Source organism: Dromiciops gliroides, chromosome 1 (genome assembly GCF_019393635.1).
Source record: "Dromiciops gliroides isolate mDroGli1 chromosome 1, mDroGli1.pri, whole genome shotgun sequence".
Lineage (NCBI taxonomy): Eukaryota > Metazoa > Chordata > Mammalia > Microbiotheria > Microbiotheriidae > Dromiciops > Dromiciops gliroides.
Genome location: NC_057861.1, coordinates 588,733,682 through 588,751,434, shown reverse-complemented (window position 1 = coordinate 588,751,434; position 17,753 = coordinate 588,733,682). Strand labels below are relative to the sequence as shown.

At 37.4% G+C, this 17,753-nt stretch overlaps 1 protein-coding gene across 1 annotated transcript in view; it reads left to right on the top strand.

Annotated features, from left to right (window-relative positions):
- ATF7IP2 (activating transcription factor 7 interacting protein 2) overlaps positions 1 to 17,753 on the top strand; it is a 108,106-nt gene that overhangs the window by 36,054 nt on the left and 54,299 nt on the right. Inside the window, exon 4 of the mRNA XM_043979560.1 lies at positions 15,469 to 15,603. Within this exon, the coding sequence (XP_043835495.1) occupies positions 15,469 to 15,603 (135 nt within the window). The remainder of the gene's footprint in view (positions 1 to 15,468; positions 15,604 to 17,753) is intronic.

Below are 17,753 nucleotides of genomic sequence, written 5' to 3'. Positions count from 1 at the left end.
CAATGAAATAGAAGACTTTCAAGCATTCCTGATTAAAAGACCAGAACTGAACAGAAAATTTGATTATAAAATAACAATATTCAAGAGAAGCATATAAAGGTAAACAGAAAAAAGAAATCATGAGAGATTCAATAAGGTTAAACTATTTACATTCCTACATGGTAAGATGATATTTATAACTTGTAAGAGTGTTATCATTATTAAGGCAGTTAGAGGGAGCATACATAGAGGCTATCAGTATATGTTGACCTTGATGGGAAGAAATCCAAAGGAAAAAAATTAAGGGGTGAAAAAGGATTGCCCTTTGAGAAGGAAGGGTAAGGTAGAATGGGATGAATTGTCTCACATGAAGAGATGCAAAAGACCTAGTATAGTGGAGGGAAAGATGAGTGCACTTGAATCTTACTCTCATTGGAATTGGCTCAAAGTGGTAATAACAAACACTTGTATATAGAAATTTATCATACCCTATGGAGAAGTAGGAGGGGAGGGTGGGAATTGGGGAAGGGGTGCTGATAGAAGGGAGGGTGGATTTAGGGAAGCAATGATCAGAAGCAAAACAATGGCGAGGACGGACAGGGTGAAAGGAGAAAGAATGAAAGGAGGAGGAGACAAACAAAAATAAAATGAAGGGAAATACATAGTAACGAGTGTGAATGGGATGAACTCACCCCCAAATATGGAAATGGATAGCCAAGTGGATTAAGAACCAGAATCCTACAATATGTTGTTTACAAGAAACACATTTGAAGCAGAGAAACACACAGAGTAAAGGTAAGGGGCTGGAACAGAATCTGCTGTACTTCAGCTGAAGTAAAAAAAGCAGGATAGCAATCATGATCTCAGACAAAAAGCAAAACCAGATCTAATTAAAAGAGATAAAGAAAGGAACTACATCTTGCCAGAAGGTACTATAAACAATGAAACAATATGAATACTTAACACATATGCACCAAATAGTATAGCATCCAATTATTTTTTTTAAATGAGTTACAGAAGGAAATATACAGTAAACTACATTTAGGGGCAGCTAGGTGGCACAGTGGATAGAGCACTGGCCCTGGAGTCAGGAGTACCTGAGTTAAAATCCAGCCTCAGACACTTAACACTTAATAGCTGTGTGACCCTGGGCAAGTCACTTAACCCCAATTGCCTCACTAAAACAAAACAAAACAAAAAAACAACCCTACATTTATGGGGACCTCAACATATGCCTCAGAACTAGATAAATCTAACCACAAAATAAAAAAGGATTAAGGAAATGACTAACATTTTCAAAAACTTAGATATGATAAACCTCTGGAGAAAACTAAATGGAGATAGAAAGGAATATACCTTTTTCTCAGCCCTATCTGGCACCTACATACACACAAAAAAAGAGTGAACATGTAGTTGGGCATAAAAACCTTAAAATCAAATGTAGAAAGGCAGAAATATTTAATGCCTCTTTTTCATATCATAATGCAATAAAAATACATTCAAGAAAGACCATGGAAAGATAGATTAAAAATTAATTGAGGGGCAGCTAGGTGGCGCAGTGGATAAAGCACTGGCCCTGGATTCAGGAGCACCTGAGTTCAAATCCGGCCTTAGACACTTGACACTTACTAGCTGTGTGACCCTGGGCAAGTCACTTAACCCCCATTGCCCTGAAAAAAAAAATTAATTGAAAACTAAATAACATAATCCTAAAGAATAAATGAGTCAAAAAACACATCTTAGGAACAGTCAATAATATCAGAATTTTATGGGAAGCAGCCAAAGCAGCACTTAAGGAAAAATTTCTGTTTCTAAATGCTTATATCAATAAAATAGAGAAAGAGCAGATCAGTGAATTGGGAATGCAACTTTTAAAAAAAAAATTAGAAAAAAAATCTGCAATTAAACACCAAATTGGAAATCCTGAATATCAAAGAAAAATTAGTGAAAAAAACCCATTGAACTAATAAACTAAAAGCTGATGTTAAGAGAAAGCTAACAAAAGAGATAAACCATTAGTTAAAATGAAGTGTGAATTTACCAATGAAGAAGAAATTAAAATAATTTATTAAGAGCTATTTTGCCAAATTATTTGCTGATAAATCTGACAATCTAAATTAAATGGATGAATGTTTCCAAAAATATAAATTGCACAGATTAATAAGAGGAAATAGAATACTTAATAACCCCCTCTTAGAAAAAGAAATCAAAAAACCATCAATGAACTCCCTAAGAAGAAATCTCCAGGGTCAGATGAATTCACAAGTGAATGCTACCAAGCATTAAAAAAAAAAAAAAAACAATTCTAATACTGTGTAAACTACTTGGAAAAACAAGCAGAGTCCTACCAAATTCCTTTTATGACACAAATATGGTATTGATAACTAAACCAGAAAGAGCTAAAACAGAGAAAGAAAACTATAGACCAATTTCTATAATGAATATTGTTGCAAAAATTTTACTAGCAAGGAGATTACAGCAATATATCACAAGGATCATACACTGTGACCAGGGGAATTTATACCAGGAATGCAGGGCTGGTTCAACATTAGGAAAACTATCAGCATAATTGACCATATCAAAAGTAAAAGCAACAGAAATCATATGATTATCTCAATTGATGCAGAAAAAGCTTTTAATGAAATGCAATACCCATTTCTATTTTAAAACACTATCATAGGAATAAATGGAGCTTTCCTTAAAATGTTAAATAGTATCTATTTAAGGACATTAGCAAGCATTATCTATAATGGGGATAAACAGGAAGACTTCTCAATAAGATTGGGATGAAGAAAGGAGAGCCATTATCACCACAGTTATTCACTATTGGACTAGAAATGTTAATTAAGAGTAAGAAATTGAAGGAATTAAAATAGAAACAAAACTATTATTCTCTGCAAGTGATATGATGGTGTACTTAGAGAATCAACTAAAAAACTAATAAACCCACATAAATCATCAGCATTTCTATATATTACCAACAAAGTCCAGCAGCAGGAGATAGAATTTAAAATAACTATAGATAATATAAAGTATTTAGAAGTCTGCCTGCCAAGACAAACGCAGTAACTATATGAACACAATAAAAAATGTTTTTCACAAAGTCATATTTAAACAATTGGAAAAATATAATTTGATTATGTGTAGGCTGAGCCAATATAATAAAAATGACAATTTGACCTAAATTAATTTATTTATTCAGTGCCATACCAATCAGACTACCAAAAAATTATTTTATCAAGCTTGAAAAAATAATTACAAAATTCATCTGGAAGAACAAAAGGTCAAGAATGTCAAGGGAGTTGATTGGGGTGAAATGTAGAGGAAGATGGCCTAGTGATACCAGATCTAAAACTATTATAAAGTGGTAATTATTGAAACAATCAGGTACCGGCTAAGAAAGAGTGGTAGAAAGAGTGTACAAAATACACAATAGTAAATGGCCATAGTAATCTTAGTGTTTGATAAACCCAAAGACCCAAGCTTTTGGAATAATAACTAACTCTTTGAAAAAACTTCTGGGAAAACTAGAAAACCAGGATGGCAGAAACAACCTATAAACCAACATCTTGCACTGTATTCCAAGATAGGGTCAAAGTGGGTACATGATTTAGACATAAAGAATGATACCAGGGGTGGAGCCAAGATGGTGGAGAAAAGACATTAAACATACAGAGCTCCTGATACAATTACCCCAAAAACAGCAATAAAAGAACCCCTGGAGTAGAAAAACCCACAAAAACACGAGCTGAAATTATTTTCCAGCCATAGACAGATTAAAGGGAGCTGTGCTGAGCTGCCAGTAAATTCCAACCCCACAATCTCGCCAACAGAGACCCCAGGCACGCTGCACTAGAGGAACTTAACCACCAAGCCTCCGAATCAGCTGCTGCACCAGCGTCTTCTGGAACTGAGCTTACAGTCAGGTGAGAGGGCTGAACAGCTGGCTGGGGGGGAAAGTGGAGGGGTGTCAACAGGACCTAGGCAGGAATTCAGCTGTCCCACCCCAGCGGGGACCAGGAAGAAATCCTGAGCAGTGGGAGGCCCAGGTGGGGGAGGGGCATAGGCTCATCTAAGCTAACAACCACACCACAGAAAGCTTTGCTGTTTGGTTGTTTAGTAAGTAGGCTTGAGGTTATCTTTGGACCAGAGAACAGGCCAGGAGAGAGAAAAACCTGCACTCGCTCAAACCAAAACACCTGGGACCCTCGTAAGCTAGGGACAGTAGTGTAGCCTAGAAGCAGGGCCCCCTGGTGGGGAGTTAAAAGTCAAGTAAAAAACGGCATAATGAGCAAGCAAAGAAAGTTGAGAACTATAGAAAGTTTCTTCAGCAACAAGGAAGATCAAGGTGGACCATCAGAAGAAGATAACAACCTCAGGGCCATGGAAGCTCTCAAAAGGGACTTTGAAGAGAAAGTAGGAGAGATAGAAGGAAGATTGAGAGAGAGAGAGAGAGAGAGAGGAAAGAATGGAATAAATGAGAGCGATGCAGGAAAGTCATGAAAAAAAAGTCAACAGCTTGAAAAGTCAATGGAAAAGGAGATTAAAAAAAAAACTGTCTGAAGAAAATAATTGCCTAAGAATTAGGACTGAACAAATGGAAACTAGTGACCTTATGAGAAATCAAGACACAGTAAAGCAAATCCAAATGAATGAAAGAGGGCAATGTGAAATATCTCCTTGGAAAAACAGCTGACCTGGAAAATAAATCCAGAAGAGATAATTTGAAAATCATTGAAAACCAGGACCAAAAATAAATAAGAGCCTAGACATCATCTTCCAAGAAATTGTAAGGGGAAGTTGCCCTGATATTCTAGAAGCAGAAGGTAAAGTAGAAATTGAAAGAATCCACTGATCATCTCTTGGAAGAGATCCCAAAAGGAAAACCTCCAGGAATATTATAGCCAAATTCCAGAGTTCCCAGGTCAAGGAGAAAATACTGCAAGCAGCTAGAAAAAAGGAATTCAAATACTGTGAAACTCCAATAAGGATAAAACAAGATCTAGCAGCATCTACATTAAAGGACTGGAGGGCATGGAATATGATATTCCAGAGAGCCAAGAATCACATACCCAGAAAAACTGAGGGTAATCTTTCAGAGGAAAAAATGGAATTTCAATGAAGAAGAGGACTTTCAGGCATTTGTGATGAAAAGACCTGAAATGAATAGAAAATTTGACTTTCAAATACAAGACCCTGGAGAAACATAAAAAGGTAAATAGGAAAAAGAAACCATGAGGGACATTAAAAGGCTAAACTGTTTACATTCTTACATGAGAAGATAACACTTGCAACTCATAAGAACTTTCTCAGTAAGGAATACTCAGAGGACACACGTCTGAACTGAATATGAAGGGATGATATCTGTAGAGCATTCGTTTTTGGTTTATGCTTCTTCTTTGTGGGGAAAACAGGGTGGGGTATCTTATGTCTGGGACTGGATTTGGGTTCAGGGCTTCCTGGGGCCAGGGCTGGTGCTTTGTCCACTGTACCACCTAGCTAACCCATGATGACATCTTTAAAATAGGGCTGGGGGTAGGAGGAATAGACTGGGGGAGGGGGAAGGGGAGAGGTGGATTGAGGAGAGCTAGCTCACATGAAGGGAACAAGAAAAAAGCTTATGGAGGGGAGGGGAAGAGGGGGAAGGAATAGGACAGAGAGTGAACCTTACTATCATCAGAATTGGCTCAAAGAGGGAATAACATATATACTCAAGTGGGTATGGTAATATATTTTTGCCCTCTGGAAAAGTGGGTGGGGAAGGAGATATGGGGGGGTAGGAGAAGAGGGGAAGAAGGGAAAGGAAGTTTGGGGGAGGGAGCTGTAAAAAGCAAAACACTTTTGAGGAAGGTGAAGATGTTCTGCATAACAGCACATGTATGACATATATTGAATTGCTTGATTTCATAGGGAGAGTTGAGGAGGAAGAGAGGGAGAAAAATTTAACAAAACAGAATTGGCTCAAAGACCTTAACCTCATCAGAGTGGGCTCAAGGAGGGAATAACATACACACCCAGTTGGGAGGAGTAATCTATTTAACCCTACAGGAAAGTGGGGACAGGGGGGAGGATAAGGTGGGAAGGGTGAATGAAGGGAGGGTAGAGCAGGGGAGGGGGCAGTCAGTAGCAAAACACTTTTGAGGAGGAATAGGGCAAAATAAGATAGAAAATAGAGTAAATATCATTGGAAGGGAATGGGGATGAACGGAAATAGTTATGATGATTGACTACGATGGCAAAACATATGGTACCCACTCTGCTGGGCTATTGTGAAGAAAATTCTTTATCAAGTTTAAGGTACTATATAATAAAGTTATGATGAACAGGATACTATCAGAAAAACCTGGAAAAACCCATATGAATTGAGGCAGAGAGAAATGTACTGTATACTGTAAAGAATTAATTGTTATTTGAGGTTTTTATGACCACATCTTTGGCTAGAATTAAAAAAAAAAAACCTTGGTGTGCCCAACTGGCATCTGGGGCTCTGCAAACGGCAGAGTACTCCACCCACTGGCTGTAGCCATTGCCATGGCGCTGGCACCTCACATCATCACCACTCACCAACACCTACATGGGCCTGGCAAAATTATAATGATTGGAAGCCTAGTGAGGGCATTCATGTGACTGTCAAAGTGGCCAGCCAATTGGCTGGGGGCTGTGTGTTCTCAGCTGGTTCCTGGGAGGTGGTGTAGTTCAGGTTGTATAATTTCCCTTTCCCCATTTTGTTTCCTTTCCCTTGATCCTACTGATCCTGTTTGTGTTTTTTTAAGTTTGTTCTTGTTAAAGAAATCCTGCTCTGTTTTGAGGGAGGCTTTCTCCTTCCTTGCCCCACTATTGTGGCAAGCCACTTTGCTAACACTCCCCAAATAAAAATTGCTCCCCACAGTTTTGGCAAGTCAGCCAGGAGTTGATTGACCTAGCAAATTTCTTTACCCCCCCCCCTTCCTCCTTATTTGGCCACGAGCCAACTAACCTGGGGGACCTTCTTGCCCCTCCCCTACTGCCCCCTTAGGCAATCTCCCTTGCTCTTAAAAAACCTTAGCATTTATCTTGCTGGTCAAAGAAAAGCCAGTCCATTTTAAGCTGCACCATGATTGAATATTGGCTTCCCCCTTGTATATTCTAATTGGCATATTTTGGGACACATATTGTCCCGATTTAAACTGTTGGCCTGCTCAATACTTATTCATGGCATTGCTGGTTTCCTCCTCACAAACACAGTAAAAAATCTTTGGAACAATGGTATGGGAGAGTTTATCTTTCCCACTGAGCACATATACAGTATTACTGGAAGCATTACAACTAAATTTGAACTTAACTATACTACTATAATCATAGCTCAAATGACTATAAATTTTATTCTCGTTATTGTCATTATTGCAATGTGGTATTTTTTCCAAAAAAGCTGTAAAGAGAGGAAGGGATATGACCATAGTAGACCACGTGTTCAGAGGGATACCAGAACAGGTCCCTCTATTGGAGATGACCTGAGTTCAGAAACAGATTTAGACCAGTCTTTAGAATCAGATCAACAGAAACTGCTCCCTCTGCAGGATGTTACAGACCATACCCACAGAGGAGCATAGCATAAACCATATAGCCCATTCAGTCCAAAGGATCTGAGTGCATGGAAGAAATTTATACCTAGGTTTGTTTGATCAGAATCCGAAGTCAGTAAGGCCCTGGAGAGAATATATGTACAACAGGAGGAGAGACAGGTACATTTAAGATACCCTGATGGAGGCTGAGACAACAGCCAAATACATTCAGGAAGTCCATAGTTTGCTTATGAGAGCAGCTATGTAGAGCACAATTGCAAGGCCTAGCACAGTTATTAGATGTCTATGCACCACAAGATGTAGTATGGTAACCTTTCCATAACATTTTCAGGTGTTATCATGGACACATAACTAAATTTGACCTTGATCCAGACATATAGTGGTAAAAAGTGTTAGTAATGTCATAACTTTCTCAATTTTGTATTACGTATGGATATGGGTATCCTCCAAAAGGGGGACTCCAATGTGCTGTATATATATATATCAAGTTTTTTGTTTTGTTTTGTTTTGTTTTGTTGGTAAGGCAATTGGGGTTAAGTGACTTGTCCAAGGTCACACAGCTAGCAAGTGTTAAGTGTCTGAAGCCGTATTTGAACTCAGGTCCTCCTGAATCCAAGGCCAGTGTTCGATCCAATGTGCCACCTAACTGCCCCTATATATCAAGTTTAAACTTTTTTTGTATATTTTGAAGAATTTTCATTATTTAATTTGAACATTTTTGGACAATGCTATGCTAAAGATTAATGAAAATCCAGCAGTTCCAGAGACAACCAGAATCCAGACCAGAGTCCAGTTCCCCTGATGACATCTCAACCCTCCTTTAAAGACAAGATTTTAAGAACTCTAAATGGATGTTTTTGTTTTTTTGTTTTTCCTTCTGTTACTATATACAACATCTGTAATATGTATTTTCCCTTTCCTATATTGTTATTAGTATATTGTTTGTTAGCATTGGTTATGATATTCTGTTATTTTATTTATTTATTTATTGTTTATTATGTATTGTTCCATCAAGGAAACACCGTGTTTCTTGATGAAACAAAGTGGGGAATGTAAAGAATTAATTGTTATTTGAGGTTTTTATGACCCCATCTTTTGGCTAGAATTAAAAAAAAAAAAACCTCAACGTGCGCACTGGCCTCTGGGGCTCTGCAAATGGCATGGTGCTCCACCCGCTGGTTGTAGCCGTTGCCATGGCACTGGCACCTCATGTCATCACCACTCACCGACACCTACATGGGCCTGGCAAAATTATGATTGAAAGCCTTGTGAGGGCAGTCATGTGACTGTCAAAGTGGCCAGCCAATTGGCTGGGGGCTGTGTGTAGTCAGCCTGGGGTCTGCCAGGAAGAAGAGAGGGTTTTCCACATTCTAGCTTGAAGCTGGAAGGCAACAGGACGCTGTTGTGTGTTCTCAGCTGATTCCTGGGCGGTGGTGTAGTTCAGGTTGTATAATTTCCCTTTCCCCATTTTATTTCTTTTCCCTTGATCCTGCTGATCCTGTTTGTGTTTTTTTAAGTTTGTTCTTGTTAAAGAAATCCTGCTCTGTTTTGAGGGAGGCTGTCTCCTTTCTTGCCCCAATAGTGTGGCGAGCCGCTTAGCTAACACTCCCCAATTAAAAATTTGTCCCTACAAAACAAAACAACAGTAGTGTAAGATGATCTCCTGAGAAGCACGTGGTTATTTTCAGCAAGGTAATGATCCAATATAACTCTGAAGGACTTATGAAAATTGCAGTACACCTACAGAGAAAACTGATGGTATCTGAAATACTTTTTTTTTTTTTGGACAACTCCTTAATCTGAAGTCTTGTTTTTAATCTCTTTTTCTCTCACAACCTAGCTAATGTAGAAATGTTTCCCGTGACTACTTATGTATAACTTACTTTGAATTGTTTGAGTTCTTGGGGTGGGGCAGGTGGGAAGGGAGGGAGGAAGAGAAGTTGGAAGAAAGTTTTAAAAAATTGATGTCAAAATGTGCTTTTACATGTAATTTGGAAAATAAAATTCTAAACAAAAAAAATAATAAAAATGTAAAAAGAGTGATACCATAAGCAAATTCAGGAAGGCATGGAACAGTTTACCTCTCATATCTGTGGATTAGGGAAGAATTTTTGACCAAAGAAGATATGGAAAGCATTATGAAATGTAGAATGGATAATGTTGCTTATATTAAATTAAGAAGTACCTGCATAAATAAAACCAGTGGGCCCAAGATTAGGAATAAAGCAGAAAGCTGGGAAATAATTTTTATAAACAAGTATCTCTAATAAAGGCCTCATTTCTCAAATATATAGAGAACTGAGTCAAATTTGTAAGAGTACAAGTCAGTTCCCAATTGATAAGTTGTCAAAGACTGTAAGCATGAAATTAATAGGCAAAGAAATCAAAGTTATCTATAATCATTTGAAAAAATGGCTCTCACTGTTTATTAGAGAAATGCAAATTAAAACAGCTGTGAGGTACTACTTCATACCTATCAAATTAACTAATGTAACAAGAAAGGAAAATGACAGATGTTAGAGAGGATGTTGAAAAATTGGGACAGTAATATTGTTGGTAAGAGTTGCAAACAGATCCAATAGTTCTGGAGAGCAATTAGGAACCATTATGCCCAAAAGGCTATAAAACTATGCATCCCTTTTGACCCAGCAGTACCACTATTAGATCTATATTCCAGAGAGATTTTTTTTAAAAAGGAAAAAAAGAAAAATATCTATATGAAAAACATTTGGTGGGAAATAATTAGAAATTGGGGGGATGCTCATAAATTGGGGAATGGATGAATAAGTTGTGGTATATGATTTTGATGGAATACTATTGTGCTATGAGAAATGACGAAAAAGGTGGTTTCAGAAAAACCTGAAAAAATACAGACAAACTGATGCAAAGTAAAGGGAGAAGAATCGGAAGAACATTGTACACAGCAACAGCAATATTGTATAATAAAGAACTGTGAAAGACTTAGTACTTCTTGGCAATAAAGTGACCCAAGACAGTTCCATAGGAGTCATAATAAAAAGTGCTATTCACTTCTGGAGAAAGAACTGAAGGAATCTGCAAATCATACCATATTATTTTTCAGTTCCTTTACTTTTCTAGTAGAGGTTATTTTTTTATCTCAATTTTCTTTCATAACGTGACTAATATGGAAATATGTTTTGCATAATTGCATGTGTATAACCTCTATCAAATTGCTTACTGTCTAAGGGAAAGGGAAAGAAGGAAGGAGAAAATTTGGAATTCAAAATTTTGAAAAATAATTGTTAAAATATTATTTTGGGGGGCAGCTAGGTGACATAGTGGATAGAGCACTAGCCCTGGAGTCAGGAGCACCTGAATTCAAATCCTGCCTCAGACAGTTGACACTTACTAGCTGTGTGACCTTGGGCAAGTCACTTAACCCCAATTGCCTCACTTAAAAATTTTAAAAAATGTTTTTACATGTAACCAGAAAAATATATTGTTGTTTTTTCAAAACCGTGTATTATTATTCCTGTCTTCCCACAGCTCATTCACCCTTAATTAGTTCTGATTTTTGTCTTTTTACTGTTTTCATTTTCAAATTGCCTTCTCTCTGTCTGTCCTCACATACCACACTCCATCTCCTGTTCATATGCTTTTGTACTGGCTACCCTCACAGGCCTGGAATGACTCTCACTCCTACCTCATAGAATCCCACTTATCCTTCAGAAAAACAGCTTGGGCAATATCTTCCTGATTCTCCCAACTACTGGTATCTTCCTCCCCAAATCACCTTGAATTTTAGCTATTTTGAATTTATGTGTGTTTCTTCTCTATATACTTATTTATGAACTTGTCTTCTCCATTAGAATGTATGTTCCTTGAAAGTGGACATCCTTTGTATATATGTCACATATATCAGAGTCTGGCACATAGTAGGTGCTTAAAGATTAATAGCTGGTATGAGGTAACAGCAGTTTTCATTTTCATTTCATATAGTTGCTGATAGTTTGTAGTCCTTTCAAAACTATTTTGTATACCTACTAAGGAATGACATGACTTCCTTATTTGTGTTAATTCCACATATATATCATGCACATGTATATATCACATATGTGTATATAGCATATACATGTATATATATACATATATATGCCTTATATATGTATGTTTGATTGCAGACTTCAATAAATATTTATTGCAAAGATTTTTTTCTAGGTGATAGTTTCCTTTATTCTAGCTGCATGGATTTTGTTTGATTCAAAAGCTGTTTAATTTTATGGAGTTGAAAATGTGGAGGGGTTGGAGTCTTTTTTGTTTATTGTTTTTTTTTTCAATTAAACTTTCATCTCTTGTTTGATTTAGCAATCTTCACTTAGTTATATAGGCTTTCCATTCTCTGATTTTTTTTTGTGAAGTTGTTATTTCAGGTGTTTTAGTTGTATCCAACTCTTAGTGACCACATTTGGGGTTTTATTGGCAAAGATAATGAAGTGGTTTGCTATTTGCTTGTCCAGTTTATTTTACAGATCAGGAACTGAGGCAAACAGGGTTAAGTGACACACAGTGAGTAAGTGTCTGAGGTTGGATTTGAATTCCAAGATGAGTCTTCTTGACTCTAGCCCCAACACTCTATCTACTACACCACCTAACTGCTCCTTTGTGAAGTAATCTTTTCTATTTATATTGGGTATACATTTGAAACTTATGTTAGCAAGTGGTATAAGATATTGATCTACATCTTTTTTTTTTCCCCCACCAATTCTCAATTAGGGAATTTTTTCCCCTTGCTTCATCATCCCAGCTTCCCAGTTTCTTTTATTCATCAAACATGTGGCGACTGAGTTCAATTGTTTATTTGATTTTTTTGATTGTCTAGACCAGTGATGTCACTCAAATACAACATACATACTGTGTAATTTAAAATTCTAAATGTGAGTTCTAATCTGTGCCCCCAGTTTTGGGGGGAAACTGACTAAAATCACTGATAAACAAGTTTAGGTTTTTTAAGGGTTTATTGAAAGATAGTAAAAGAAAGAGAAAGTTTGAGAACAGATTTCTTATAGCCTGGAAATCCTCGCCTTCTTAAACCTCTCACTTCTGAAGTCCTCTGCCACCACGCCAAAAAAGAGCAAGAAGCCTCTCATCAGCGTCCCCTTCCTCCTTCATGTTCCCCTCCCAGAAATGGGAGGTTCTTCAAGCTGATTGGCTAGTGTCATTCAAATTCATTGGTTCACTGGACCCGAAGGTGGTCTCAATGTAAAGTTCAAAGTTTTTAGCTTCTGAGAACAATTACTTTCTTAAGTACCCTTAAGTACCAGGCAGATGTGCTTACAATCTAGTAAGCAGTCAACAGTCAGTTGCCTTATCCAATTCGATCAGTTTCAGTTTAAATTGATCTCCAGGTGGGCCCCTGAGTATCTGCTAAATCTCATCTACCACATTCTATTATCTTGACTCAATACATAAGGATCCCTGCGGGCGCATAGTCACTTTGAAAATCACATATTGTTTCATTGTATTTTTTGTTTGTTAACTATTTCTCAATTATGTTTTGTTTTGTGTTTTTGTGAGGCAATTGGGGTTAAGTGACTTGCCCAGGGTCACACAGCTAGTAAGTGTTAAGTGTCTGAGGCCAGACTTGAACTCAGGTCCTCCTGAATCCAGGGCCAGTGTTCTATCCACTGTGCCACCTACCTGCCCCTCAATTATGTTTTAATCTGGTTCTTCTGCACTGAGCAGTTTGCAGGTCACAGACTACATGTTTGACATGTCTGATGTAGACTCCTCTTTTTTTTTTTTAAACACATATGAAATAGTTTTGATATATATTGATTCTTAATGTAGTTTGAGCTCTGGAAGTTGTATACTCTCCTTTATCCCTATTTTATGGAAGTGTTTTCCTTGAGATTTGTTGTTGTCAAGGGGGAAATTGGTTGTGGGAGTCCTTAGTTATTCCTCTTTAAAGAATTACACCCTCTTGCACACAAATCCAATTAGAATAAAATAATCTTTTATTTAGGCGCTAGAGAACAGGGACCAAGAGCAATAGATTCTCGAGGGAGAAAATAGTTGAGAGACATAATTCTCTGAAATGCATTTCTTCCCAATGTAAGAAAGGCAAAAGCTTTTATAGATGGTAAATGGTATTACCACCTGACAAAGGAAAGTTCCATTTGGGGTGGGGAAGCTTTAGTGAAAGGTGGTGATCTAGACATCTAGAGTTATCTCTGTCTTCGGGCATACCTTTACAACTTCTCTCATATTTCTCCTTTCTACTCAAAACTGCAACCTTTGTTTCAAAGTCTCATTGTCTTTCACCTGGACTTCTAATTGGTTTATCTCTCTTATTCTAATCTGTCGTCCACTTTGCCAAGACTTTTTTTAAAAACATCATAACAGTGTTACCCTTCTGTTATTCAGTAAGCTCCAGTGGCTCCCTATTACCTCCTTATCAAATATAAAGTCCTCTGTTTGGCATTTAAAGCTTTTCATAATCTGGTTCCTTTCCGCTTTTCCCATCTTAAATTTTACTTCCCTCCACAAACTATGATTCAGTCACACTGTCTTACTTACAATTCCTTGAACATTATAGTCTTATGTCCTATCTCTCAGCCATTGGACTGATTGTTCTCCATGCTTAGAGAACATGTTCTGCCCCTTCACCTCTACCTGTTAGTTTCTCTGGCTTCCTTGAAGTATCAGCTCAAGTCCCATCTTCTGCAGGTCTTTTCTTGGTCCTCAAACCTGTTAAATTCTTTCCCCTCCAAGATCTCACTTCCATCTATTCTATATCTCTTTTTTCTGTGCTTAGTTATGTATATATCATCTTCTCTGTTTTAATGTATGTTCCTTGAGGACAGAGACTGTTTTCACCTTTTCCTTTTTGCTTAAACATAGTCATGGTAGACTAACCCCTAAATATTTTATGTATTGTCTAGTAATTTTCAGTTCAGTTTTTCTATCATTTCATTGTGTTTGGGGCTATTGTTATAGAGAAATGCTAGGTTAATTTATATCCTAATACTTTATTAGAACCATTGATTGACTTAATTACTAATTTCTTGGGCCTTTTTAAGTAAGTGATAACATGTCATTTGTAAATACAGTAATTTCTTCTGCCAGTGTTTATGCTTTTAATTTCTTTCACTATTGTGAATTTCTTTTTCTACTGTTAACATTTATAAAATAATGTCAAATATTGGGGAAGTTTGAGGGGGTTTCACCTTACCCCCTGTATTTATAAGGTTAGCATTTTTATTTCTCCACTGCAGATGAAGCTAGCTTTTGATTTTAAATATATGTCCTATCATTTTATTTTTAAAAGGATACTTTAGGGGGCGGCTAGGTGGCGCAGTGGATAAAGCACTGGCCCTGTATTCAGGAGTACCTGAGTTCAAATCCGGCCTCAGACACTTGACACTTACCAGCTGTGTGACCCTAGGCAAGTCACTTAACCCCCATTGCCCCGCAAAAAAAAAAAAAGGAAAAAAAAAAAGGATACTTTAAAAATTATTGGTAAGGGGTCAAGATTTACTTAAGTGTATTACTTCAATCCCTAATGTTTATTACATAAGTTTTCACTTATTAAAATTATATTGAATCCATTTTGTTAATGCTTTAGGGAAGATTTGCCTATAAACTTAGGTAACTATAAGTTCAGGTTAACTTATTGAAATTGCATTGCATTTTTATCAAGTGTTAAATAGTACATCTTGAATTTTAATAAATCTTAACTAAAATTTGGCTCAGCAACTAGGTGAAAATTGGATAGATACCCTAATGAATACATGTGATTTAGAAGTGAAAAAATGATGTAATTTTTTATTGTTATGACTCTCCAGAAGAGAGTAAATTTGAGGAATTAGGTAATGGTTGTATGTTTTTGTTTCAAAAAGTAGAAAAAAATCCTCAGGGCATATGAACTTTTAACTTGAAATGTAGTGTTTTTATTTTTAATTTCTAGGTTAAATGCTTGATTCGACAGGAAGTCTGCATTGTAAATTACAAAGTATTTGACTATAAGCTGAAGGAACTAAATGAACGAGTTGACAAGACCCAGTGCAGAAAAAGGCATGAAGCAATAGCTATCGAACTTCTTGTAAGTTTACTTCTATGAAAAAAATGACATTGTGAGCTCATTTTAATGTTTTGGAGAGTTTCTAGTCTATATGAGTAGTAGGTCTTGATGTTGCATTATCAGCCCATCAGTATGCATTTATCTAGGCATGGGGAGTACAAAGGAAAAAAAGGATTTGTGCCTTTAATAAATTTACATTCTAATGAGGGAGACAACATATCCCCAAATATGTACATACAAGATGCACACAAAGAAGATAGAAGAGAACCTTAGACAGGTAGGCATTAGCATCTCAGGGGGCTGGGGTAAGCCTCCTTCATTAAGTAGCATTTGAGTTAATCTTTAATTTTTTTTTTTTTTTTAGTGAGGCAATTGGGGTTAAGTGACTTGCCCAGGGTCACACAGCTAGTAAGTGTTAAGTGTCTGAGGCCGGATTTGAACTCAGGTATTCCTGACTCCAGGGCCAGTGCTCTATCCACTGCGCCACCTAGCTGCCCCTTGAGTTAATCTTAAAGGAAACATTCCAGACATGGAGGATAGCCATTACAAAGGCACAGAGATGGAAAGTGGAGCATTGTGTCTAAGGAATAGCAAGAGGGCAGAGAGGACCATAGTGTTTGTGAAACAAAGTAATGGAGTAAGACTGGAAAGACAGAAAGAAGCTAAGATGTGAAGAGCTTTAAATGCCAAATAAAAGAGTTTGTATTTAAATACTGGAAGCAGTAAGGACAGCTAGAGTTTATCGAGGGGGTTGGGGAGTGACATAGTCAACCCTATCCTTTAGAAAAATCACTTGGCATTTGAGTGATGACTGGATTAGAGTGGGGAGAAACATGAAACATGGAAACCAACTTGGAGGCTTTTGCAGTAGTTTAGGAGAGAGGTGATGAGGGCCTGAACTAGAGTGATGCCTGTGGGACAACAAAGAAAGAGATGTATTTGAGAGATATTGTGGAGGTAGAAACAAGATTTGGCAACTGACTGGATGAAACAAGGTTGCTAACCTAGATGATGGAGGATAGTGGTGCCCTTGACAGTACTTTAGAAGTTAAGAAGAGGACAGGAATGGTATACTGAGTTCTGTTTTGGATATATTGAGTTTGAGCTATCTGGATATCTACTACAATATATCCAACAGACAATAGGTAGTATGAGACTGGAGCACAAGAGAAAGACTTAGGGCTGGAGCTATAAATCTGGGAATAATTAGCATAGCGCTGATAATTGAGCCCATAGGACTTAATGATATCAACAAAGTGAGAGAATGTAAAGAGAAAAGAGGGACCAGACAGAGCCTTGGTATACTCATGATTAGTAGTCATGACATGAATGAAAACTTAGTAAAACAGTCTGAGATGAGATCAGACAAGGAGGAAACCCAAGAAAAAGCAGTGTCATGAAAATTAAGTGAGGAGTTAGGTAGTGATTAAGAATACCAGGTACTACAGAGAGGTCAAAGAGAATAGGACTAAGAAGAGACCATTTGAGTTAGTATTTAAGAGATCACATAACTTCAAAAAGAATAGTATCAATTAAATGATAAAGTCAGAAACCAGATTTCAGGGAGTTTATAAGAGAGTAAAAAAAAGACATGGAAGCACTGAGCATAGATATAACTATTTCAAAGAGTTTAGCTGAAAGGTGGAGGAGAAAGATTGGATGGCAATTAATAAGGATGGTGGGCTCTGGAGATTGAATCTTTAAGTTTGGAGTGGGGGCATGGGTATATTTGTAGGCAGCATGGTAGGAATGATAGGATAAAGAATTTTTAAGGGAGGGTTAAAAGATTGCTTTGCTATATTGAAGGGCCAGTTGAGATAAGATCTATTAGGCTTAGAGTGGACCTAGTCATCACTTTCTAACTCTTTAGGAACAGATGAATAGGATCATGGGAAGCAGATGATGGGATTCAGCCAAGCTTGGAGTTTGGCAAAGTGTGATCAGGAAGACAAGAGGGCAAGGGGTTTGAGAATAGAGGATAGTGGAGAGTTGAACTGGTTCATGAAGGGGTCTACATTGGGAAGGGAGAACAAAACCAGAGTAACAGAAATGGCTTGAGAAAGTACTGAAAGGTGGAGAGGTTAGAAGTGATTATGAGGGGGCAGCTAGATGGCGCAGTGGATAGAGCACCAGCCCTGGATTCAGGAGGACCTGAGTTCAAATCTGGCCTT